Source organism: Scaptodrosophila lebanonensis, unplaced genomic scaffold (assembly GCF_003285725.1).
Source record: "Scaptodrosophila lebanonensis strain 11010-0011.00,11010-0021.00 unplaced genomic scaffold, SlebRS2 tig00000001-arrow-pilon, whole genome shotgun sequence".
NCBI lineage: Eukaryota > Metazoa > Arthropoda > Insecta > Diptera > Drosophilidae > Scaptodrosophila > Scaptodrosophila lebanonensis.
This window is the reverse complement of record NW_022060529.1, coordinates 10,632,598-10,660,112: the sequence shown is the minus strand read 5'-3', so window position 1 is coordinate 10,660,112 and position 27,515 is coordinate 10,632,598. Positions and strand designations below refer to the sequence as shown.

The 27,515-nt window shown below is 38.0% G+C and overlaps 4 protein-coding genes across 5 annotated transcripts; 3 read left to right on the top strand and 1 right to left on the bottom strand.

Annotated features, from left to right (window-relative positions):
• The first annotated feature begins 345 nt into the window (after positions 1-345).
• Positions 346-5,624, top strand: LOC115624523 (endoplasmic reticulum metallopeptidase 1). Of its 2 annotated transcripts, none has more exons than XM_030519254.1 (11): positions 346-393; positions 1,644-2,311; positions 2,509-2,869; positions 2,932-3,315; positions 3,378-3,558; positions 4,241-4,425; positions 4,482-4,625; positions 4,686-4,785; positions 4,848-4,950; positions 5,007-5,289; positions 5,343-5,624. In XM_030519254.1, the coding sequence occupies exons 1-11, from the start codon at positions 361-363 to the stop codon at positions 5,508-5,510; spliced, it is 2,610 nt and encodes an 869-aa protein (XP_030375114.1). In that variant the 5' UTR covers positions 346-360; the 3' UTR covers positions 5,511-5,624. The 2 variants fall into 2 exon arrangements, with proteins under 2 accessions (XP_030375114.1, XP_030375106.1); XM_030519246.1 differs by lacking the exon at positions 346-393 and adding an exon at positions 1,027-1,199.
• A 958-nt stretch (positions 5,625-6,582) lies between these two features.
• Positions 6,583-9,302, top strand: LOC115634820 (endoplasmic reticulum metallopeptidase 1). The gene is made up of 6 exons (XM_030532738.1): positions 6,583-7,073; positions 7,143-8,074; positions 8,147-8,331; positions 8,391-8,534; positions 8,596-8,798; positions 8,852-9,302. Exons 1-6 carry the CDS (start codon positions 6,598-6,600, stop codon positions 9,300-9,302), a joined length of 2,391 nt encoding a protein of 796 aa, XP_030388598.1. The 5' UTR covers positions 6,583-6,597.
• A 33-nt stretch (positions 9,303-9,335) lies between these two features.
• Positions 9,336-16,690, bottom strand: LOC115626791 (endoplasmic reticulum metallopeptidase 1). The gene is made up of 11 exons (XM_030522261.1): positions 16,389-16,690; positions 12,529-13,206; positions 12,387-12,471; positions 12,046-12,166; positions 11,832-11,986; positions 11,377-11,760; positions 11,136-11,316; positions 10,753-11,078; positions 10,169-10,380; positions 9,822-10,104; positions 9,336-9,756 (listed from the first exon to the last, which is right to left on the bottom strand). Exons 2-11 carry the CDS (start codon positions 13,197-13,199, stop codon positions 9,589-9,591), a joined length of 2,586 nt encoding a protein of 861 aa, XP_030378121.1. The 5' UTR covers positions 13,200-13,206; positions 16,389-16,690; the 3' UTR covers positions 9,336-9,588.
• A 4,701-nt stretch (positions 16,691-21,391) lies between these two features.
• On the top strand, positions 21,392-26,925 carry LOC115632632 (endoplasmic reticulum metallopeptidase 1). The gene is made up of 8 exons (XM_030529865.1): positions 21,392-21,679; positions 23,842-24,509; positions 24,572-24,929; positions 24,989-25,553; positions 25,608-25,792; positions 25,862-26,005; positions 26,065-26,164; positions 26,224-26,925. Exons 1-8 carry the CDS (start codon positions 21,674-21,676, stop codon positions 26,781-26,783), a joined length of 2,586 nt encoding a protein of 861 aa, XP_030385725.1. The 5' UTR covers positions 21,392-21,673; the 3' UTR covers positions 26,784-26,925.
• The last annotated feature ends 590 nt before the right edge of the window (positions 26,926-27,515 follow it).

Sequence of the window (27,515 nt, the reverse complement as noted above, 5' to 3'; positions counted from 1 at the left end):
TCCGGTGCTGGTTGGAAAGCAAAGTCCACGTTCGGCAAAAAGTAATAACAAATTCAATGCACACCAACATACGAGCATGAACATGCATATACAACGTAAATATATTTACGAAATTTCTCGCATATTGTTTACGCATACATTTGAAAAGTAAACACAAATCAAACAATACCGGCTAATGAAAAAAAATCACAACAGCTGCTGGGACAGTCGCATCTAAGACATGCTTATAAATAAGAGGATTCTTTTAAAGCTCGGCAGTAGACGAATGATTAAAGACAGTTGAGTTACTTAGACAACTATATCAATACTACTAAGATATAGGTAATATTTGTCACAAGAACTACATACAACTAAGCGCAAATGTGTAGCGAAGCGCAAGAAAAAGTTGTCAAGGTATAAACTTAAACAATTGAAACTTTTCCCACTAATCCATCTGCTTAAGTGACGTGACTGTCCAAAGTTTTTTATCGGTGAAAAAACGAATGCGAATTGCTGTTTAAATTTTGACTCATGTTCGCACGATTTCAAAATACCCTTCAAGCAGAATTACTAGAATAAAATGCATTCGCCAATAAGATGTTTGAAATAATAGGAACTTACAACAAATAATCAAATATTAAATAAATCCGTATTGCTTGTGGAGTAGATGAGCATACACATCACAAATTCGTGCTCATTTTGCTTAACAAATATTTTTGTGTAATCCAATGTCAAGTTTATCAAAAAAAAGTTATTGATTATAGATTTAAAAATAAATATAGCTGCAAAAGTAAGCTATTTGATGTGTGGCTCATCAAATACACTCACACTACAGGTATTCAAAGCATATCAAACGATTTTATAGAAAACAAATTCCGATAAGATATGTACTTCGAAGCTCTTTTGTATACTTTTAGACAATTTTTAGTACTGAGAGTAGCAATCGAAAAGCACTGGAAACACGTTCCTCATGCCGGCGCCGTTCAGTTCAATTAGCACGAACGACGAGTACGGATCGTTGGCCCGCTTGGTTTGGGGATTTGTTGTATTCATATACATATAATATATATATATATATATATATATAGATAGTGAGTGCTGTAAGTGGTGCCATTATGAGCACCGACAAGAATGTTCGGCGTCGCAATATAACGCCAACCAGCGATCCTCAAAATACCGATCCTCTATTAAACCAGCGCCATTTGTATTTTGACGATGAGGTAAGCAAAAGCATCAAGAACTCTTCATTATTATACGTTCCATAAGTATTCATAGTTATTTATAGCTAACCCTATTCTTGTACTCAAGCGCCTAAAACTGTAGCCTTCATTTATACTATATGACCAGATTTAGTCGAGTTACGTACAAGTATATTGGTCTGCACCTGCACAAATTTTGGTCATATCGATAAGTTAGTCTGCCGCCCCTCAGCCCTTATCACACCGGTGTTTTCATAGCTGGCATGCCAAAGGCCGCACGGCGAACAGTTTGACCAGAGATAAGATAGCTACTGATGGATTAAATCGAACACTTTGTTCAATATTCATTCGCTTGGTTTTGCAATGCGCCCAACCCAATTGACGACTGTCAGTCGCAATGGCTTTAATTAAAACTGATTCACCCACGCCATTGGCCCACTAACAACTATCAAGATAACCCTATAGTTTCAGAAACCAAACTGCTGCGAACGTGCCTTTGTCACCAACAACAAAATCAAGTGGTACTGGGCCCCAGTATTCCTGAGCTTCTGGGTGTTGCTTTACTATGCAATCGCCATACCCGCCTATCACAGCCTGCCAACGCCGCTAACCATCAAGGATGAGGCAAAGTATCCGGATCGTTTTATTGCCGAGCGGGCGGAGATGAATCTGCGACAATTGGTCGATCTGGGTCCCCGCGTCGTTGGAAGCCGTGCCAATGAGTTGGGTGCGGTCAAGTTCTTCACCGGATCTGTGCAGAAAATGCGCGCCGATTTGGGCTCTGTATTTGACATTGAGGCGGACGTGCAGGTCGCCTCAGGCAGCTATATCCATTGGGAAATGATCAACATGTACCAGAGCATACAGAACTATGTCGTCAAGATAAGTCCCAAGGACTCCAACAGCACCTCGTATTTGCTGGTCAACAGTCATTATGACTCGGTTCCGGGAGGCCCGGGTGCCGGTGATGATGGTGCCATGGTTGCCATTATGCTGGAGACTATACGCGTTTTGGTTAAGTCGAAGAAAGCTCTGAGGCATCCAGTTGTATTCCTGTTCAATGGCGCCGAGGAGAATCCGCTGCAGGCCTCGCATGCCTTCATTACACAGCATAAGTGGGCCAAGAACTGCAAGTGAGTTGAGAAACTAATCATTTATAAGAAAATCGCCATTCAAAGTTTCGAAGCGGAGGTTCAACTTTCTCTTCAAATATTTATTTTCTGAAAAAAAAGAATAGATTTCTTTACATCATTTATTTTTAAGACGATCCATTTTCTTGAACAGATTGATTTATTAATTGATCTTGGAATAACTTATGGTTGATTTGCAGAGCGCTTATTAACTTGGACTCGGCGGGCAGCGGTGGTCGTGAAATACTTTTTCAGTCCGGACCTAACCACCCCTGGCTGATGAAACGGTATCGCCGTGCAATTAAACATCCTTATGCCTCGACCATAGCCGAGGAGATGTTTCAGAGGCATTTTATACCCTCCGACACAGATTTTCGCATTTTCCGTGATCATGGCGCTGTTCCCGGCCTGGATATGGCACATCAGTACAATGGCTATGTCTACCATACGCGCTACGATCTTCCCGAAATCATACCGCGAGGAACCTTTCAAAATACTGGCGATAATGTGCTCGCTCTAGTCCGTGAAATTGCAAATGCACCGGAGCTGGATGATACTTCTGTAAGATTCCAATCTCATATAAGTTAAGTTTGTATAAGCTGGACCCTTTTTCCTCTCAACAGAAATACGCTGAGGGTCACACGGTATTCTTCGATGTGATGGGCTGGTTTCTGGTCTTCTACTCGGAAACGGAAGGCATCATACTTAATGTTATTATCTCGCTGGCTGCAATCTGCTCTTGTGGATACTCCTTCAAACTAATGGCCGCCAATGCTGGCGTTAAGCTTCAGAAAGTCCTCAAGCGTGCTCTCCACACATTCATTGTCCAAATTATTGCAGTCTTCGCAGCTGGCATCCTGTGCTTCTTTTTGGGCATACTCATGGACTTGATGCATCTGCCAATGTCCTGGTTCACGCATTCCTGGCTCATTTTGGGTCTCTATTTCTGTCCGCTGTTCTTTGGATTTGCCATTGTACCAGCCCTGTACTTCCACTTTACGCCAGATGTGAGTATAGTGCTATGAAAATAATTTTATGATTCTTATCCGCAAGCTTGCAACAACAACAGGTTCGTTTCCCGATTGGCCATCGCGTGCAACTACTGCTGCATTGCCACTGCCTCTTCCTGTCGTTGCTCACACTAGTGCTCACGATTTGTGGCATACGCTCGGCCTTCATCTTCATGCTTACCATTTTGTTCTACACCGTTGCCTTAATATTTAATTTGGCCACAAAGTTGCACAACAGCGGTAAGTTTCTTCATACCTTATACACACATGACAACTGTGCGTGATTGCAAAAGAATTCAAAACTTGTTAACACGACAATTTCTAAAAATAACTATGAAATTCATGATGAAATCAAAATTCATGACGTGCCAAAAATGTTTATTGCACATTTTTACAGAATAGAGAAAAGTAGTGCGCCCAAACAAACATCGACATCACAAAATTAATTGACCCCATATCCATATATAGCGGTGCACAGCAATTTTTGTAGCTCAAAAGCTGAGCGAATGGAAATATTGAAAGCAAAAACATCAACGTCAAAATTAGGAAAAAAAAATTTCGAAAATTGAACATGCCTCCAAAAGTCTGTCAGGCATGCAAAATAAAATCTCAAAATATTGTAGATTAACTGAATTATTAAATGAACAACATTTTTGATTTCATCTATCAGCTATCTGTCTTATATAGAAAACCGTTTTTAAATTTGTGTATACAACTTTTTACTTAAAAAAGTGTGTTTAAAATGTTTATATATATATTATCTGAAAAACTAAAAACTTTTTGATCTGAATGGGTTTTATTTTTTTTTATTTTCCTTCAAAACTTATTAAACGCGCTATCTGAAAATCTAAATGCCATTTTAATTTTAAAGTTCAGGGCAGGGTATATAAATATAGCTATATAAATATTCTTTCCCTTACAGAGCTCGCATGGATCATTCCACATATAGTCTGCAGCGTGCCACCATTCCTGTTTTACGCCTATCTTTCCCATGGCTTCTTTGTCACCTTTATACCAATGACGGGACGCTTTGGAGCGGGTGTGAATCCTGATCTAATAATATGTGCCTTTACAGTAAGCGTTGGCTTACTCACAGGTGGTTTTATGGTAAGACTATTTAACTATTTAGTTATATATTGTACATATACGAGCATATCTCTTAGATACCTGTGCTCAACATGTTCCGCAAGTCGAAAACCATTATCTGTTCTCTATTGGGCATAACGCTAATCTGTATGATACTCGCTGCAACACCTTTGGGCTTCCCCTATAGACCTGAAACCAATGTGCAACGGTTTTCTGTGCTCGTAAATATAAAATAACTGAATATATCCAAAAGTATCACACTCATGACAATGACTTTACAGCACACGAAGCGGACCTTCCACGATGCCAACAACAATGTGCGCCGCGTAGAATCCGGTTATTTCCTTTTGCCCCAAGACAGACGAACCTATTCAGTCAAAAGTAAGTGTTCAGCAAGGAAAAGAAGCTTTCGCCAATCATATGCTGTCCTTGTTATCTATTAGAACATGTGCTGAACGTAACACTGGCTCAAAATCTCCACAAGGACTGTGAATCGGAAATGTTGTGTGGTCTACCACTGTATAATCATCGCTGGCACAAAGCCAGGTAAATATTATTAATACCCGCCCAATCCTAAAATTAATGCTTTCTATGTTCTACAGGGCTTCTAGCCTGTGGATACCAGCACCGGAGCCTGTGCTTGGCACCGTGCCTGTGGCCAAGGTCATTAGTAAGAAGCAAATATCGCCGAACAAAATACGTTATGAAATGCAATTGAGTGGCCCAGATCACATGGGTCTATTCATACAACCCTTGAATGGAGCTACCATAACAGACTGGTCTTTCCATCGCACACCGTTGCGCATGAATTGGAAACCACCATTCTTTGTGTACTTCTCGTATGGGGTCAATGGTGATCCGCTGAAGTTCTGGTTGGAGCTAGAGGTGAATTAAATCGCTGCCAACAAAACGACTCAACTAATCATTTTATTTCTCAGCGCAACAAGGGAGACTGGACTCAGCCTGCATTTGAGCTTGGCTTAAGCGGCCACTGGAACCATCACGAAGAACTTTTTACACCAGATTTCCGGAAGTTCCTCAATAGTTTCCCCAAATATGTGGATGCTACAGCATGGCCAGCCTCCTACGAAACTTGGCACTACTAAAGAGTAGTGAAGTATTGAACAGTTAATATATTTCGAAGTTGCTTGCCATTATGAACATAAGGAAAACGACAAAATAAATTTAGAAAGAAAATATAACATATTATTTAAAATTTATTTTAAAATACGATTTGCGTGATTTCCTAATGTATCCATTAAAAAAGTGTAATTTTAGCATTTAAGTGGACTCTGTGCCTCCAGCGAAGACAATAAACGAGTCGAAATAGCGGCGAGCTTTTAAATGCAATACAATTTTGAACGCGATTGCTTCTAATTTTTATGGATATAGAAACATTACCCTACATGTGACAGTTCCGAGATAAGATTAATCTATTTCGCTGATTATCAAATCGAATCATAAACATTAATAGCTTCTGAATGCTGTAGGCTTTATCGCTAATATGTAATCGTTTTAAACGATTCGATGATTGATTGCGGAATACTGATAAGTGCTGTCTTCGCCCGCTAAATTGTTTCGAATTTGGGCAATTCATGGTAGTTGCCCAGCTGGTAGGGCGTCGGGTAGTTGACTTGCGCCTCTTTCGCTGTTAAATATCTTAAGATCAACATTGGAAATAGTGAAAAACAGTGAGTGAGAGGAGAATTTTAAGACAAAAATAATGTAAATTTAAAGAAGTTTTTTTTATAAAGTGATTTAAAAAACATAATTCGAAATATTTATGGCTACCAATGTGGTAGACAAACATTTAGGCAATTCACAAGTCTACTGATTATCGTATTCGATTGATAAGCGACTTCGTCTTAATCTATGTTGAATTATTTGTTTGTTATACATGCCCGTTGCTAGAAATGTTTAATCCAATTAAGAGCAGCCGCCTGAAAGTATGCCACCGAATTTTAATTTGATTCTTCATTTGCAGTGGCTGTTCATTCATTTGATATTACATCCTCGGAGAAAGGCTGCAAGCAGTCTACGGAAAAATGGCCGTGGTACGGAGCTCCGATCTACAGCGCCATCTGGTTTGCACTCTTCTATGTGGCTGTGATCCCCAGCTTCTACTCTTATCCCGAAACCCTGTATATTAAAGATGAGGCCTCCCATCCAGATGAATTTATTGGTGAGCGTGCGATGCGCCAGTTGGCAGTATATTCTGCCATTGGCAATAAGATGACGGGTTCCATTAACAACGAGGTGCACACGGTAAACTTTTTGCTGCGTGAAGTTCAGAAAATTGTGGACGAGGCACGCACTGATCTCTATGACATCCAAGCCGAAGTGCAGTATTCATCGGGCGCCTTCTTCTTATGGAGCATGGCCATGAGTTATGATAACGTTTCCAATGTGGTGGTCAAAATTGCGTCTAAAAACAGCACAAGTGTAAATTATTTGTTGCTGAACTCCCATTATGATTCAGAGGTAAAGTCGCCAGGAGCAGCCGATGATGGTGTTATGACAGTCATAATGCTGGAAACTCTGCGCGTTATTTCCCGCTCGGAACGACCATTGGCCAATCCAGTTGTGTTTCTCTTTAATGGAGCCGAGGAGGCCAATATGCTGGCATCACATGGGTTCATCACACAGCACAGATGGGCACCCAATTGCAAGTATATACATAGACTCTACTTTATATTTTTACGATCCATGAATGCTCACACGCCGTCATTTTTTTCCAGGGCCCTAATTAATCTGGATTCAACTGGGTCGGGCGGACGCGAGGTGCTCTTTCAAACCGGCCCAAATCATCCGTGGCTAGTGAAGTACTACCAGCAAAGCGCTCCGCATCCATTCTCCTCCACCGTAGCCGAGGAGCTCTTCCAGAATAACTTCATCCCATCGGACACAGATTTTCGCGTTTTTCGCGATTATGGCAGCGTTCCCGGGCTGGACATGGCCCATGTCCTCAACGGCTATGTGTACCACACCAAGTACGATAATTTCCAAAACTTGGAACGCGGTACTTACCAGACTACGGGTGACAATGTCCTTGCTGTGACCTGGGCCCTATCCAATGCACCTGAGCTACAAGACACAGCTGCTTATGAAGAGGGCCACAGTATTTTTTATGACTATCTCGGATGGTTCATGATCTCCTATACTGAGTCAACAAGTATCATCATCAATATTGTAGTGTCGATTGCCGCACTCGTCTTTATAATCATATCCATATATCAAATGACCACAAGTACCAGGTCAGATACCCCAAAAGTGGTGGCCATCCGATTTTCCATCATCTTTATTGTGCAGGTCTTGGCAATTGTCGTATCGGCTTGTTGCACTATACTGGTGGCACTCATAATGCAGGGCCTTGGTCTTACCCAATCCTGGTACTACAAGACTTGGATGACCTTTGGCTTATACTTTTGCCCCATGTTTTGTGTGATGGGCCTGATTCCTGCCGCCTACATAGGCTGGACGAAACAGAGAACCAACATGAAGCTGAATGAAACAATTTCCTGCTTTATGCACGCCCACTGCATAGTTCTTGTGCTCGTCTGCATTGTTTTGACCAGTCTAGGTATACGTTCGGCCTTCTTTCCCATGCTTGGAATATTTTTTTACACCATCTCACTCATCCTAGAAGAAATCTTTAGGCTGCTGGCCAAAAGTGAGTTTACAGACTGACTTATAAATAACTTAGTGAAAGCTACATACAAGTACTTTTTGTTTATATCCACAGACTCTTTCTTTATAACAATTCACCTGATTTGTCAGCTGTTGCCGTTTTGGTTCTACACTTATCTCAACTATGTGTTTCTGGTAGTATTCATACCTATGCAAGGTCGCGATGGACCCGATAGCTCACCGGATTTACTTATCTCTGGCTTCATTGTATTAATGACAATTCATTTTGCAGGCTTTATAGTAAGGCACCAGTAATACTCAGAAAAGAGGAAACTTTTCAATTAATCTTTCACTTACAGCTACCAATCTTGCATAAGTTTCACAAGTCGAAAATATTCTTCACACTTTTTGGAGTTTTAACTGTAATTTTCATAATAATTGCCGCCACACCGGCAGGCTTTCCCTTCAAGGCGGAGGTTGCAGCGCAGCGATATTATGTGCTAGTAAGTTGATTATTCAATGTTGATTAAAACATGTCTAGAGGCATTTATTTTCTTTAAATAGCATACACAAAGGACACTTCATTATGAGAACAGCACGACTAAGACAGAATCCGGCTTTTATATACAACCCGTGGACACACGTTACTCCGAGCTCTATGATACAACATTCAAGAATGCTGAACCTGATAGTTGGACAACCGAAAACTGCGCGGCTGAGCCTTACTGTGGCCTTCCGCTCTACAGTGGTCGTTGGCTGGACTGGAAGTAAGTAATTAAGGCGGTTGTTTTGCCCCAAATACTTAAGAGTACATTCACAGAGACTCGGCACGATGGATCCATGCCTCGCCCCCGGACTTCCCCGTGAAAACGGAGCTTACTCCTGGCATCAAACAGAGCATAGGAGACAACAAAATACGCTACGAGTTCAGCCTGAAATCAGTCGACCGCGTTGTTATGTATATTCTGCCTCTTGAAGAAACCAAAATAATCAACTGGTCCTTCGACAAAACGCAGCTAGAGGAGGCGCATAAGCCACCGTACTTTATATATCATGTCTACTCGCTGGTGGAACATCCACTCGACTTCTGGATCGAATTGGAGCACGAGGCGGGCAATACGGCAGGACCGCATTTTAAACTAGCCGTGGGTGCACATTTCCTGTACCATCAGCAAAGCTACACCGAGGAGTACCGCGAATTTCTGAACAGCTTTCCGAAATGGGCATATACGACGGACTGGTTTGCCTCTTACGAGAGTTGGATCTTCTGATAAAATAAATAACATTCCAATTCCGTGCATACATAACTAATTAAATACAAATGTTTTATGTTTAATGCACACACACATGCACAAAATATCTAAGGACTAATTTTAAATACAATTTGTGGCGTGTCGTTTCTGCGTACACTTTGTTCGTTGGGTTGTCTATATGCAAGTGATTTATCAGACACGGAGTTGCCATAGAACTCACAAGCACGCAGACCGATATGGGCAGACTTTATGTCATGGCAACACTGGGATTTGTTAAGAAAATATCAAAGTGGTTGTCTGGATCTCAGAACTGCCAGCTGCTGTAGGAACTTATCCATGAGGAAACGTGAGCCCAGGGCGGAAAAGTGGCCAGAAACTCTCTAAAGTCCTCCGTATTAAACATATCATCGTGTATTCTGTGGCCCATGATTGCGATTTTAAATGTTGAGCCAGACCAATCAGCACTACCACGCTGTAACAGACAAAATAGATCAGTTACCAAGAATTCACGGTATACTCGTAGCTTGAAGCACTTACATCGAATTCGATGTTAAAACGAATTGGTGTGGGATCTAGGGCATATGACCAATACACATAATATGGTGGCTTCAACTGTTTTTCAATGGGCTCTCTCGTGAAGGACCAATCTACCAATTTGGCACCATTCAATGGCTCTATAAATATGCTGGTGTGATCCGGTCCGGAAACCTCCAGCGTGAAGAGCACTTTGGTCAAGGACGAACTCTGCTTATTTAAGATCGTACACGATGGCAGGTAGTTCTTGTTTGGTTCAGGACCAGGCACCCAGAAGCTGTTGTCACTATAAAGTATGCATTTAATATTTTAAGTAAATGTAATTCCAGATAAAATAAGACAAAGCTTACACTGTATTAAGCCATCGGGAACTGTAAATGGGAAAGCCGCACATAATCTCCGTTTCGCAGTCCGCTCGATCAGCCCTGGTATAATTAGTGTTCTCGAATAGTATGTCATCCACAGAGGTAGGACGTCGATCAACCGGTAACACAAAGTAGCCTGAGTCGGTATGATTGACTGTGCTCGCTGCGTCTCCATTATGGAATGTACGCGCTGTGTGCTGAATGGGTAGAAGAATTAAATCGTATCAGAAATATCGAAAAGAAATAAACATGCGACTAGCGAATACACTCCACCAGATCTCTTAAAAATTTTGCAATGTTCACTGTTCAATATCCTCAACCAATAACTATTTCAATTCTATATTTAAAATTATATTATCAAATATTTATTTCAAAACGGTTGTCGTAAAAAAGTGGGGTGAGGATTGGAAAGAAAAACAAATCTCAAAGTTTCTTGTATTAAGCGGACAAACAAAAATAGCTTAAATAATTTGGATAACAACTATTCCAACAAACAAATGTCAAATCCCTTATAACCAGTTAATCTTTTTGTTGCCCATTCTACTATAAAGAGCTAGTTTCGAACTTACCACGGCATAGAAACGCTGGGCCGCTGTTTTTTCAGCATACGGAAAGGCAACTGGTGTTGCAGCCAGAACTATGAAGACCAATGTGCAAATGCCAAATAGGGAAATGATGGTCTTCGATTTTCGGAACAAACAGAACAAAGGCACCAGGAAAGGTGCAAGGAGTAGACACATTATTGCTGCAAAGCCACCCATTAGGAGTTCAGGATTTGAGTCTCCTTCGCGACCCGCCATTGGTATAAAGACGACGTAAAATGCATAACAGCAATAGGTATAGAACAGGAACGGTAGTATTTGGCAAGCGCAGTGCGGTATTAGCCACAAGAAATCTGGAAAGGTCAAGGGTTAAACCATGGTTAAATGTCACTTAGAAGTAAATAACTTACTTGTTTTGTGCGCGCAGGTAGCCATGTTGAGCAATACGGAAACGGTATAAAAGGCTATGCATATCATTATTATGAAAGCGGATCGAATGTTGAAGGATATCATAACAACCGTAATAACAGTTAGGATAAGACAATGCGAATGCATAAGCAACTGAATACCGTAGGCAAGCGGCAGGCCGTGCTAAAAAAGCAGAGCGTGAAGATCAATGTTGAATAAAATTTCTAAAATATAAATAAATACCTCCTTGGTTCGACTTAGATAGATGGCTGGTAATATTGCCAAACCAAAGAACATGGGGCAAAAGTACAGGCCAAAGACCATCCATGTTTCTGAAAACCAGGACATGGAAAGACCCACTGCATCCATGAAGAAAGCAATTCCAATCACCAGTGAAAAGCTCAAACACACTCCACAAAGCTGCAGGGCGGCTAAAACTCCAAACTTGGCGAAAATTCGACGCCTAAACATGCCCGTATTACTCGCCATATTCCAGATGTACGCGATAATGGTTACTATGACAAGCACACACACGGCAATATTTATAATCAAACCAGTCCCCTCCGGATAATATATTACAAACCAGCCCAGAACATCAAAGAAAATCATGTGTCCCTCTGCGTATTTCTGAAAGATAACATCAAGATATTAAAATTTACATTTAAAATTAAAATGTAAGTTACAAAACAATCACTTACAGATGGGTCCTCCATTTCATCCGCATTAGCCAAGGACTTTACTAGTGACAATAAGTTTTCGCCAGTCAATTGGTAGGTTCGACGGGGCAAAAGATTGAAACGATCGTACTTGGTGTGATAGACATAACCATTCAGGATTTGTGCCATATCCAAGCCTAAATATAAAATCAAACACTGTTACAAAGATCGACAAAAAGAAGAACTGCTGACTCACCAGGAATTTTTCCAAAATCACGAAATATGCGATAATCCGTCTCGGAGGGTACAAAACCATTTTGGAACAGTTCCTCAGCAATGGTGCTCGCAAATGGATGTATGATATTGGCACCATAATACTGCAAGTATATAGATCCCATTATATTATTATTAATAGTAAGATAATTCTAGGCTCATTTTGTAATTTGATTTAGGTATTTAGAAGTTAAGACTACTTATTAAGTATTTTCATAATTCATATTTTCATATATTTTCAACATAAATAAATCTTTGTAATAACTGTGGATTGGTAAAAGAAAATTGAATAGAAAGTTTTTCATTTTGCTAAAAGCCACCTACCTTCATTAGCCAAGGATGATCTGGTCCAGATTGAAATAAAATTTCCCGTCCGCCATTTCCAGCAGAATCCAAATTAATGACCGCGCTATCAGGGAATCATAATTAGATGGTTTTTTTTTTCAGAAAAAGGTATAACACTCACCGCACATTTTTTGCCCACACATGCTGTGTTATGAAGGCGTGGGAACCCTGAAGTGGATTTTCCTCAGCCCCATTAAACAGAAACACAACCGAGTGGCGCAATGGTGTTTCATATTTGGAAATAACACGCAACACCTCCAACATAATGACACACATCATGCCAGAGTCCCCAGCCCCGGAGCTGCCCGGCACCGAATCAAAATGGCTGTTGATCAGCAAGGTAGCATTGCTGTTGGAGTTTCTGGGTGTCAGCTTCACTACAACATTCTGTACGCTCTGGTACACATTCACCATGGACCAGAGCAAGTAGTTTCCAGAGGCGATTTGCACATCCTTTTCAATGTCGTACAAATCTGTGCGTGCCTCGGCCATGATGCCACTAATTTCACTGAGCAGCAGTTGCACGGCCACCTGTTCATTAGCCGCACTGCCCACCACTTTCGGTCCGATTTTCGACAGTCGCAGGAGTGTGCTTTCCGCCCGTTCCCCAATGAATTGTCCTGGCCGTGTGAGCTCGTCCTGCAACGTTTTTAGCTCTGGCATGCGATGGAAGCTGGGCACAGCGACCAGGTAGAAGAGCAAAAACCAGAAGGCCACAAAAAGAGGCGCCCAATACCAACCGATTTTGCTGCGGTTGTAAATAATTTTCATGTTCTCGTATTTCGATTTCATGTTGCCGCTGCAATGGATAAGTGTTTGTGTCAAAGTGAAAAAGTCAGTGCATCGAGATAATTGAATTGATTACGAATATCCCATTCATACAATATTCTGTTGGAATTTTTAAATGACACACGCCGTTTAAAAAAATTAAGTTGCAAAGGGGGTTGTGATGCGTCATTCAATTGCCCTCCAATTGAAAAAATGTGCATACTCGTATTAGATTAGAGTAGGCAAGCAAAGGACGCAATATATCCGCCCACAGCAGTAGGAAGCAACTTAAATCTCTTAAAGTGAATAGTATTTCCAATTTCACAAAAGGACTTCATCTAAATATAAGGCTTATTTTCAGAAGAAAGATTAAACCCAAAATAGACCAGTTTAAATTTAAGAAAATAGAAGTATAGCATTTCTAATCAGAAAATTATTTAAATGCAATAAATTCGAATTCACAAAAGTTTTTCCGCTTAATACAATTATTTTTAACGATGAAAATGGTTTTCAATAATTGCACTGCTATTCAATAAACTGTTTTGTTCCCTTTTTTACGACTGCAAAAGTGTTTAATCAAAATAAAAATATTTTTACGACTGCAGAAATGTTTAATCTAATAACAATACACAATTATTGTTTCCCAATAAGCTAAAGATTGAACACTGTTATCAAACTAATTACACGGAATATTTTAGAACCTTTTTTTTAAACCTTTGAGGTTTAAATTGAATAACAATTGCTGAATTTATGTAATAATGTATAACTCCGTAGTTACAAGACAAGTACTATTTTATTTATTTATAAAGTAAACTAATTTCAAAGTTTTTGCTCCATTGTTAATTATTTAAAGGTGTAAAGCAAAGACGTTTTGAATGGCTTAGAAATCGTTATGTGCAAAACACATGATATAATATATAGTTCTATAAAAATTACTTTTCAACCAGCCCTCGAAAACACTCAAATTGTATAAAAAGCACACGCATTTGTAACAAATATTTATCTTTTATGAAGTACTAAAAATTTCTGTCAACTTTCAATTATCTGCTTTGAAATTAACGAATATTTTGTAGATTTATGAAATTAATAGCAATATACAAGTATAGCGATGGCAGCGTTGAGTTTAGATTCACACATATGGTAAGTTTACAATTTTAATAAGCTGTACTAGATTTGAAATTATATAGTTAACATTGACATAAATCCAGCGGAAAACATGTGTTGACTAGCAGGCGTCATAAAATGTATATTAAAGTCAATGACTACAGCTATAATTTGCATAAATAGACGCATGACGCGTTTTGGCCTTGGCATTAATTGAACATGAAATGGTAATACATTTCTGTGGGTATTGTGTGAAATTGAAAAAATTAGGCTATGTAAAACATTACGAATTGTTTCTGAAACATGTTCAAGCAAATAAAGCTAATTATCTCACTCTTCACTATTATTCAACAGATCTCTTTTCAATTATATTGTTGACCCGGCAGCACAGAAATTGTGTCGCATGAAATTGCCAGCCCCACATATTCGTAACTTCAAATAGGATTTGTTTTTATTTATAGCCAGCTGGCACAAGATATTAAATTTTCATTTTACGATGAAGACATACACATAGACAGACACTCATTTGTGAAACATTCATCGAATTTTTACTATTTATTTACGTCGAATTACAGATGCGCTATTTGCGCTATATAAAAATGTAAGATTCCCACTTTCTTAGATAACAACAACTAAGCGCGAAAATTATTTAAACGATAATGGCTTTAAAATCTATCAAAAGCTCGCAAAAGGTGTACAAATATTCAATTAAATTTGCACAAATAAAGCAAAACAAAAAAAGGTGGTAAATGTACTTATTTTCGGAGTAAGCGATCAATACTTTAAGCAATGATAGGCCTTATTTTTGGGAGTAAACTTTTAAGACACTTTATTTTTTACAGGGCATGCAAAATTTGCTGAGAAAAAAGGCAAGAGGAAAACAAAATATTTACATTTTTCCATTTTTTGTGATGAGTGCCAAGAAAAAATAACGGTTTGGTCGCACATGTTGTTGAGTTTTGTGCATATTTTGCCAAATGTTTTTTAATATATATTTCGCAGCAAATTAGCAATAAACAAAAATGAGGCAATTAAACGTTCGCAGCAAACGTCTAATGCTATTTGTAGTACAGAAGTATGTATGTGAATGCAAAATGCAATCACTCTGTGGGATAGAGAAAGAGAGAGAGAGAGGAAGAAGAGGCTATTGAGGCTCGCTCTGACCCATTTACGCTACTGCTCCATTGACCCTTAACGGCACTCGTGAAGATTGCAATGGCGGACACGTGAAGCTGCCGCTGCCCAACCGATTAAGTCCAACCGCAGACGCGAATCGTTGTTGCTGTTATTGTTGTTGCTGTCGTTGAAACGTGTCTGCGCTGCGTTTTGTAGATTCTGCATGCAAGTGTATTATGTATGAACGTATGTATGAATGTATATTTCATTTTTGATATTTTAATCAATTGGCTGCTCAATGTGCTGTTAGTGCAGTGTTCTTTGTACTTGGTTTCATGAAAACGATTTACAATTACAGTTCTGTGCGTCATCGCGCGACTTGAAACAAACAAATAAACAGTAGTTTGATTGTGTGCGGTTGCTGCCACGCCCACGCAACTTAGTAGAGAAAACAAACAAACAAATCAAATAAGAAAGAATGAAGAACATGAAAAGAACCACGCATTGCATGATAGCGTGCGAGAGGAGGGGGAGAAATGCTATTTAAAGATCATTTGAATGGGAAGAAAATCCAAGCAGCTGAAGTAAGATCAGTAATCAGTGTGACAGACGCCAACGCCACCGCCAACAAGAAGAAAAAGAACACCAACGAACAGTGACACTGTTGTTGTTTGTTGTATGTGTTTGCCACATGCGGCTGCATCATTGTGTTGTGCATACAAAACAATAAAAGTATCTGACAGATATACAAAATGCGATACGCTGTAAGGCAGCTACGATAGCGACCAACAAGAGCAACAATAAAAGTCAATAACCTGCCACATCAACTTGCCACAGCAATAACAGCAACAGCAACGACGGTGACGACAACAGAAAAAGGAAGTTGTGGTTGTTTATAAGAAGAAAGAATGAAAGAAAGCCGGCCAGTCAGCCAACCAGCCCGTTTCAAAGCCTTACAAATTGTCGAAGCAACTTCTGTTGCACTTGGCTCACCTTTTTGGCACTTGACACAACAACTTCTTAGACTAGCATATAGTATAAGGTGCAATATGTTCACGTTTATGTCACTTTTGCCCGACGCTGAGCCACAATTGTGTTGGCACTGGTCACGCGCGAATATTAGCACAGAAGCCGAAAATAAACGCGAATATTTATGCTTACATAAAGCACTGCGGCGACAACAGCAACAAAAACTACAACAGCGGCAACGATTGGTGACAATCTGTTTATTCCAACTATGTGTATATATTGGGAGCACGATTAACACAAACAACAACAAGAGGTCGCGACACGGACCAAACGACAGCGGCACCAACAACTTACGCCTGCAACAGTCGCCACAAGTCTGACAGCTCGCGGGCTGCTTCTGCTGCTGCTGTTGCTGCTGCTGTTCTTTGTTGGCGACAACAACAACAATGCCAGGAGAAAGAGAGCGGCACTGATCAGTGCTGTCCATTTAGTTGGTTTCATTTATTACATTTTGTATTTTACTGAAATATATGTACATATATCCATATATGCATATGTATTAAAATAAATGTAGATCATCTGACAGGCGGCCCATATCAGCTCGCAATGTCATGAACCGTTCCTGTCGAAAACGTAATTTGTTTATGAAGATATGGAATCTAAATTTCATATAGTAGTTCACATGTTGTAATAATTGAAATCGTTAAATTCATTTGTGCAAATAAATATGAAGCTGAATCATATCTTTCATTAAAATGGAATAGGTTTCGATGCATGGAAACCGGTAACAATAAAAAACTAGCTGTATTTTAATTTATTTAGATATTTCTAGCTTGTTTCACATACTTTTTTTTAACCGTTTTCTGGCATACAACATGGGCAACACTGGCAAGCTCTCACGCTCACGGCTCTCTGTGGAACTCAAATTGGTATTCTTAGCACTGCACTTGACGCTGTGAGAACATACGGCCCTTGATCCTGTTGCTGAGAGGAGCGGAGGGAGAGTCCACGAATTATTTGAGAATTGCACTTAACGTGCGCACGGTCTAACATGAACTAAATGTCTGGACAGCCTATAATCGCATTTTAAAACACACACTTCAATTAGCGGATTAGCCCAAGTGCTTCAACCTTAAGTGGTGCACGATACAGGGCGCTTATCAAGGCTATCACAAGTGGCTATAATCAATTATGTACACTTATATGTGTGACAAGCAACAATCCAACGACAAAAACAAAAACGGCACTTGGTAGATGTAGAGGTTTCGGTCGGAATCTCTTTGATTAAACATAAACCAGTCAAATCGGGTGACCAAGGTACCTGCCATTTTGCATTCCCAGCTATTTTGAAAGTCCGTGCAAAGACACACAAAATACATACATATATATATAAATAAAAAAATTCTGCCAACTGATAAGCAATTGTGACTTCATCAATAATCAACAGTAATACTAATATGCGATAACCGAACTTATTAGTTATAAGTAGTGAGATGGATTATCGCACTCAGAAACTTAAAAGTGTGCACTTTGATTTTCATAATCAACAAAACAGACATTTATGCAATCTTTAAAATGTTGGTTTTTTTTATCACCCCATTCATTTGATCAGATACAGTAGACCTACATACATAAATATGTATGTATTGTATGTACACTGATAAAAAAGTTGCATAGTACAGAAGAATATTTTCATATTAATTTTAATGTTCTACTATTTCATATTCAAACATCGTACATTTTTTTAAAAACATATTAAATTTGTGGTTTTAATATGTATAATATTCAAATATATTAAATTTCAATTGACTAGAATTCTCAAGTCGGTTTTCAGCTGCTTTCATTGTATAAATACAATGTGTAACCGATTGACATCATGATATGATCGTTAGGTATGCGTCAAGTAAGATATAGAAATAAAAATGTCAATATCGAAAAGAGTTTAAAAAAACAGTAGAGAAAAGACAAACACATAAAGTGGAAAATATATTTTATAATTATAAAAAATAAACCTTTGACGTGAATCAAGCCCACGTCTCCACATCATCACCTGTGATTAAATATCGTCATACTTTAAATTTTATATTTTAATATTAAATTTTTTAATTAAAGTGTGCAAACTTCAAATTTACTAAAACACACAATGGTGCAAAATCTATGGTAAAAATAGTTAAATCTTGTGTAAATATTGAAATTGCAGTGGTTTTTTTTATCAGTGTATATAAGTATGTGCATACTTGTGCATAAAATAAATAACATTGAGAGGCCGACGCCACACATTTGGATTCAAATACGATTCAAAGAAATGGGATATTGAATACTTTTGCAAACAAACAACTCTGCATCTATATACTTGTAAATATAAAACAGTTTGTCCCGACGGTTCCAAACGATAAAAGCTAGGAAGCTGAAATTTGGACACAAGTTTCTTTTCACAGTGAAAGTGAGCACTAAGAAGCGGTTTTGGGAAATTCGAAAATACACACATATTTTGTGCATATTCATACATATGTATGTACAAGTATATTCCTTTATATGTGATGCAGTTGCATAAGTTCAATAAATACCTTGTCCAAATTTTGAGTGCTTTTAATCATACTACATAAATATCTACATATTAATGTAAATAGTACGTGTATGGTGTATTTTGATTACATTTTTCATAAATATCGCAATTTAATTCCACAATATTATTATTTAATTTTTTAGAAATTCCACACTTTTTTCTCGATTTGCCAGCGCTTAGGTACTTGGTATGATAATGGCAGAGGAGGGCGCCTACAATATTTTTATTTAAATTATCTGAAATTTCACACTTTAATTTTAAACACATATTATAATTTTTATTTTACAGAAATTTACATACATACATATATACAAACATACATATACATACTTGAATGTATGTAAATAGTACGTTATGTATTGCACTATATGCCCTAGCTTTCAGAACTTCGAAACTTTTAAAAGTGTCGTAAGAGAAATAGGATATCGTAAATAAACTTATAATTGTAAGCAAAAATACGGAGCCCATCAAAGACGGATAAGACCTACTAGTATGTACGTACTATACATATGTATGCTTAATAAATTCACATGCTAAACAAAAGATCGTATTCTTGCATTCTTAACAACTTAAAAGAAGGAAAATTGCCAGAATTAGTTACATTAAAAAGTAATATTAGATAGCGGCAATTTCATTATTATTATAAATACTTATTATTAAACTTTTTTATACCATACTACTTATTTCTTTTAAACTTCAAATATACGCGACCTATAAATACTTAAGCAGTATCAGTTTCGGCTCCTCAGGTTTTTGCTTTTCTTGGCGATAAACAAAAGAACATTGCAAAATTTAAAGTATTATAACATTATGTTACTTATCGGGAATTTTAATCTTTTAATAGATGTTACAAAATATAAATTCATTTGTGTATATATTCATTAAGTTAGTTTTATATGTAATGAATAGATTTATTAATTTTTTTTTATTAAATAATTTTTTGTATTATATAATGCTTACCTTAAAACTAATTAATTCAATAATTATTTGAAAAGTTTAGGAAGTTACTTTATATGGAAGACTAATTTTTTAAATATTCGAAGTCAGTACGAATACTTTATAATAATTATAATAATTATAAGAGTTATTCCTATTTACCTAATGGGGTTTTCTTCCATTCAAAAACAAATACATACACATATAGCCGTTAAACTCATATTAAAGTATATATATTTAATTCAAGGAATTTTTTGGTGTGAATCTAAACCTAAGTAGAACCATATTAGTGCGCTGACAAAATAATACTAATTGATATAATAAAATTTAAAATATATATATTTTAATTGAATCAAACAGCACAATGTTTATAAGACATGACGTTTATATTCATTATACAAACAAATTTTTTATGGTAAGGTGAACACCTACAATTTTAATTTGTATGTTAATTTAAACTTTCAAGTTTTCAATATTTTTCAAACCTAAATTGTGAATCAAGTCAACGGCTGGTATTATTCAATTGCCACCGGACTAATAAAAAGTTAAGAAATCGAACATTTACAAATTAGTGAGTGCAGTGCAGCGAAGCGAAAAAATGCCTGACACAATTTTTGGAAAAAATTAGAGAAACACATATAGGAGGTGTGGGAGCCGATGGCCTCTGGGCTTTGGCTATTCAGTTTCCCAGCACTGAATGCATTCATGCGGAACTCATGGAACAAAACAACAGCAAACACAACAATCACCGAGACAAGTGAATCTCATAGAGGCATCCCAATAACGAAAACAATTTTGTTAGCCTAGCGAAAAAATCAAAGTAATCCGAAGCGCTCTCGGACCACCATGTCCATACCTATGCCCCAGCTCCTAACCCTGCCCCTTCGACTCAACTGCTTTCGCTTTTGCGAAAAGGGGACAAAAGATGGCAAACAATCGCGGAATGACACAAATACAACAAACTGAAATCAACGGACGACAACAGCGCCGTGGAAATTAATTAGTAAAATACAAATAACAAAAAAATACAGACGCGTACTGGAAACAAATGACAGGGCTGTACAGCATAGGTTGTATTGGGTGCAGGTGCGGATACGGATCGGTGTATTAGTCAGCCAGTTAGTCAGTTCGAGAAGTGACGACGACGGTAGCAGAGTCTGCTGGTTCATCCGCCCGCAAATAACGAAATCATTTCATATCTATTTTCTACCAAACCAACTACGTAATCGAGTTCAATATTTTACCAGACATCAAAGACTCAAAGCCGCCGGAATCGCTCGACTACCAAAAGTCTTGGCAATAACAAAGACGTACAAGAAAACGAGGATAGTAGCAACAACATACACAACAGCTCTGAGCAGTCGTATTTTTTCCCAATAAAGATAAAACCCTAGAATATAGCTCATATACCGAGTGATAGCTAGCAACTGAAAAACAATAGCACTACTGTATCGTCAAGTAATAATTACCGAAAAACATAAAGAGAAAGCACCTGTTGTGCGGCGCTCGGGGGCCCAATAATTACGCCAGTTAGATATTGAGTGCCTTCGATAACTCTGCAATTTGTGTGGATTCCGCAAAGGCGACAAACATATTAAAAGCAAGTGTGCGATTCTAAAAGCCCAATTCGGCATTTGAAGTGGCGTTTGACAGACGTGATCGGTTAACGGTGACTTGATCAAAGTGGCAGTGGTGCGAGTCAAAAGGATCGCTCCTTAAGCGCGGTTCCTGGACAACCCAGCGAATTTAATCTGTTGTGTGAAATTTTGTGAGCCAATACTGAAAAGTGAATTTGAGTTCTAACAAAATGGGTGTACGTATTTAAATTTTCACATACAAATTAAGAAAAAAACAATGTTAAAAAACAATAAAGAAAAGACTTTAAAGCCATTCAACATTTTGAAACAAATTAAAATTAAAATTAATGGAGGCATACAAATCCAAATGAAATGGATAAAATAATTGTAAAATAAATGGTTCTTGTGGTTCGGCGTTAATTAATTCCAAATACCGTGTCTCAATAAACTTAAGGATATTTAAAAAAAAAAATGGATGTGGTCATATCGACCTCATTAAAAAGACTAATTGAACTACTTATAATCAAAGAAAAACGAAAATGTCGGTACTTTTACAGAGCTTCAGAATCGGGTCCCTTTAATCCTTAAGCATACACTTTATAGCAAATATCGGGTTGTTCGCCAATTCTAATTCTAATGATTAAAAATGCAAATCTAAGATAAGACAGATTCACTTTCCACATGATTAAAAAATGTCCAAGCTTTCATAAAATTTAATAATTGTCCAACCTAGGACTTATCTTAATATAGATTTAAAAAAATTCTTCAGGAAGTGCTTATTCTAGACCTTTCTTTGATATTACATTCATTTCTCTTTGTAGTACCCAAAATAAGAATATATTTCTGCTCCTTTGGTATCAAATCTTTAGACATTTCTATTAGCATTTGTCATCAATTTTTTTTAACTGCTATTGCCGCCAAACACAATATTCTTTTGTACATGTTTTAATCTAAACGTAGACTACTTATGTCACATAAAAATTAATAACTGAACGCAAATTGCTAAGTATGTTGCTGAATCATCGACAGAGGCAAAACAATATTGGTTTCAACTTCTGGATAATTTAGATAAGTTCAATTCGCGCGAACAATTCAAACGTGTTCAGCTGATAATTAAAATAGAATTTAAAACTTAATCGATTTATTGGTCTCACGCTTTACGATATCAACGGCCGTCATTATAATGTTCGTTCCAATAATTGGCAAACATAACATCAACAATTGGTTGTCTAATCGATCGAACTGCTCGTATCTAAGTGTAAATGCCAAGGCCAAAAACTTGCCTAGGTGCCAAGCTCGAAGAAAACAGAAACACTCATTTGGTAATGCTCGTATAGTAAGCGATCAATATTAGTATAGCTTTGTATCAACAGTCTGCAAAACGTGCTTTTTTTCTGATAAGCCTAATTGGCCACGGCATTTGACTCTGAGTATTGCGAATGGCCTATCACTGTCACCAAGCAAAGCCCCTCGAGAATATTTTGTAATTCGCATGTAACTGCCAATGTCAAGTTCAGCGGATAAGCCCCTAAGAGAGGGACTGTAAATGGACGCAATTAGCTCGTCATTTGGTTGATTAGCTTTGCCGATAATGAAGAGCAATAATCACGGAAAGTAGAATTCGTCTGACAGATGTGTGTGTGTGTGTATGTGTTCAGTGCATAGACGCGTGCGTTTGTTTACTGGCCATTGTCGGGCTATGGTTAGATAACGACAATCGCCTTTTAAACGATAAAATCGGTACTTTTTTAAAAAATACAAAATCATTATTTTCCTTCAGTCCGTCAACGCCGGCCGCGTACTCGAATTTATTATACAATTTTTATTAATTTATAAATTTTTTATATTTATTTGAAACAGAGCATACCGAACAAAATAACAAAATTAACTAGTAAATTCCAAGCTTATAGTACAACAAGAACCATTTATTGAAATAAGAACACGTATAACGTGTTAATTATAAAATTAAAACAAATATAATTAAATTACCAATAAAATGACTTGTTAATTTTATTCAAGAGTATTTTTTTCCCTTTTTTCAGTTACATAAAAAATATTTATTGAACATTCAAGGCATTAGTTTAAAAATAACTGTAAATGTACATTAACGTTTATTTATTTATTAGAAGAAGAATTCTATTTAGTCGGCTGTACGACAATAACCAACATAAATTTAATTATTAATAAATAAAATAATTAAATTTTATTTTTTCATTTATAAACTAATAAAGCGTAGCTAAGTACAAAATTAGTTAATGGATAAAACAGTTACAATATGTAACTATTTTTTAATAAAATTCAATTGTTGTAATAAATAACATAAACAAGTTAATAGTTATTCTCAATTCTGAAATACCTCTCACACAACTAATCATTATTATTCACACTCTTCGTACAGTTTAACTCCAAATATCACATAGATGTCGACTTTGAAGTGCCTAAAAAATTACAATGGTATTATGCACCAGCCTATATCGTGTTTTGGTTCGTCATCTATCTGTCGCTGGTCAATACCCAAATCAATCATATGCCAAAAGCGCTAACCCGCTCTGATGAGGCGAGCAGCCCTTATAGCTTCATCGCCCAACGCGCCGAGGATACTCTGATCGAACTGACCCGAATTGGACCTCGAGTGGTTGGTAGCGTTGCCAATGAGGTGACCACCGTGGAGTTTTTGAGGGCAGAGGTCAGCAAAGTTCAGGCCGAGGCGCATTCACGGTTTGAGCTTGAAATCGATGTGCAACAGGCTAGTGGGGCCTATATGCATTGGACAATGGTGAACATGTATCAGGGTATTCAGAATGTGGTCGTTAAATTGAGCGAGAAGAACAGCACAAATGAGAATTATCTGTTGATAAATGCCCATTACGACTCGGTGCCAGGCAGCCCCGGTGCTGGTGACGATGGTTCAATGGTTGTTACCATGTTAGAGGTGATGCGTGTTTTGGCTAAAACGGATGAGCCACTCGCACATCCCATTATCTTTCTATTTAATGGTGCCGAGGAGAATCCTCTTCAGGCTTCTCATGCCTTCATCACTCAGCACAAGTGGGCCAAGAACTGCAAGTAAGTGGGAGACTGAATCTTGAAAGGCTTTAAAAATTCAATGACCATTTGTTATTCCCTAGAGCACTCATCAATCTGGATTCGGCAGGCAGTGGTGGACGAGAAATACTCTTTCAGTCAGGACCCAACCATCCCTGGCTTATGAAATATTATCGCCAGGTACCACACCCTTTTGCCAACACTATGGGCGAAGAAGTATTTCAGGCTGGCCTTATACCCTCCGACACAGATTTTCGCATTTTTCGCGATTATGGCGGTGTGCCTGGCCTGGACATGGCATATTTATTCAACGGATACGTCTATCACACACAATACGATCGAGTCAATGTGTTCCCGCGTTCCTCATTCCAACACACTGGCGACAATGTTCTAGCCCTGGCCAAATCACTGGGCAATGCACCCGAATTGGATGATACAGCTGTAAGTAACCACATTAACCAATATATGTTTTAATTGGTAGAAATTTTAACTGCTTGCAGGCACATGCTGAAGGCCATAATATATTCTATGACTTCCTTGGTTGGTTCATAATTTTCTACACCGAGACCACAAGCATCATTGTTAACGTCATAGTTTGTGTAATCGCACTGGTGGCCATTGGGGTCTCGCTATATTTTATGTCTGCTCGATCCGGTTGCAGTTGGTCGGGCGTCCTGGTCCGATTTGGCATCACAGTTGGCATTCAGCTCGTCTCGTTGGCTTTGGCATGTGGCCTGGCCATGCTGGTGGCAGTCTTTATGGATGGGGTGGAGCGCTCAATGAGCTGGTTTACGCAAATGTGGCTTATACTGGGTCTCTACCTCTTTCCCGTCCTCTTCGGTATGAGCATTTTGCCTGCCATATATTTGGAGAAGACGAAAAGAGATCCGCTAAGCTTGGGCTTTCGCATACAGCTTTTTATGCACTCCCACTGCATCTGTCTGATTATACTTACAATCGTTTTGACGGCCCTTAGCATACGATCGGCCTATTTGGTAATGCTGTGTGTGCTGTTCGACATCGTTGCACTAATTGTTAATCTGATTACCAAGTGGCATAGAAAAGGTTTGTAACACAGTCTCTCGGCGAAACTTTCATTTGATTCGTTTTCTTCCCCAGCTTATTGGTTCGGCATTGCTGTCATAATCTGTCAGATACTGCCCTTCACATACTTCACATACATATGCACGGCTACACTTCTGACGCTCATACCCATGCAAGGACGATCGGGTTCCTCATCGAATCCGGATATCGCTGTTGCGGCCATTATTTGGCTATTTTCTTTGATGTTTGCAGGGTTTATTGTAAGTAAAGCTAAATATTATACGTGCAATCATTTCCATAATTTATTATCATTCTTTTTATGTATTTAGGTGCCCCTTCTTATGTTCTTTCGCAAGACAAGAACTATAGCACTGTGCTTTTTGGCTGCTACGATACTTTTTATTATAATAGCAGTTACGAATGCTGGATTTCCCTATAAAGCAAAAACATCCACACAACGATACAACTTGATTGTAAGTCTTATGATGGTATTTTTAACAATACTACTCTATAAATTGTTCAATCCAAATAGCATTCACATCGTCGTCTTCATAACGCAGACGGTTCTACACGAATAGACGAAAGCGGCATCTATGTCTATCCACAAGATCGACGTTTCAATATTGCTCAGGGTAACATAAATTTATTTATAATATAGCATATAGCATTTTATATAAACATACAATTTTAGACTATATAAACAAAATTGGGGAAACACACAAAGTCAGTGAGTACTGCAATGAAGAGATGTTTTGCGGACTACCTCTGTACAATCATCGTTGGCATAAGGCACGTGAATATAGCTTATGGATTCCTCTAAAAGAAGCTCCTCAGATACCAACGGTTTATCCCAATCTGACGCTACAAGAAAGTACAGAGCTGGAAAGCCCGACACGAAAGCGTTTTACCTTCATCCTGGAGGGACCCGATCATATGACCATCTTTGTAAATGTCAAAAACGATGCTAAGATACTGGACTGGTCTTTCAATGACACACTTATCCGTGAGAACGAGCCGCCACCACATTTCATTTATTTCTCTTACGGAATCGACAACAGTGCCCTAGAATTTACAATCGATGTTGAAAAAACCAGTTCTTCGTTCGATACGCCAACCTTGGAAATAGGAATTGGCGGTCATTGGGTGCATGAAGACACAAGCACGTCGAAAATAAATCAATATTCTAAGTATTTTCCATCATACACCTATTTACAAAGTTGGGTTGGCACCTATGAAAGTTGGTACTTCTGAAACAGCCATTCATAGAAGTAAATTACCATCATTGGCCTCCATTGGTAGCAAAACATATCTACATTAGATTGCACTGAATCAAAAGCAACTATATTTATAGAATCTGATAAATAAATGTCTATTTATTAATAAATGTGATAACCTAAGCTTATAACTATTATATGTATGTGTGTCTCGCTCTTCCTTAAAACAAATATTACTCTGTAATACCATACAACACCTTTATGTTAAATAAAATGGTTGAAGAAACTTTAGCACCATACTTTTTTGTTATTTTATTAAATAAAGGAACATTAACGTACGAAACAGAACTTAAACAAAAATACATTTTTATATTCGCGCCTCAAATACAAATTTCCACAATTTGCAAGGCCGTTAAAAAAACACACGGCGGAATTATATTCCCGCCGTCGCAAATTAAGTTCTGGTAAACTGCTGAAAAATATTCAAATAAGTGCTGGAAATCGTTATACAGAAAGGCGGCTTTTTCAAACATAAAACGAATGGATTTTATTTTCCTGACACACGCACCAAGCAGAACAGCCTTAATACATAAAGTACAATATTTAAAAATTGAAGCTACCACACGTTTGTTAAATTAAACTATTTACCTATACATTTGTGCTTCAACGTTAAATAGCTGTAGTTTTCAGAGTTGCCTTGCGCTTATCTTGCTGGACCAAAACAGACGGTCCGACAACCCTGCTTAACATCTGTTCGACTTATATAAAC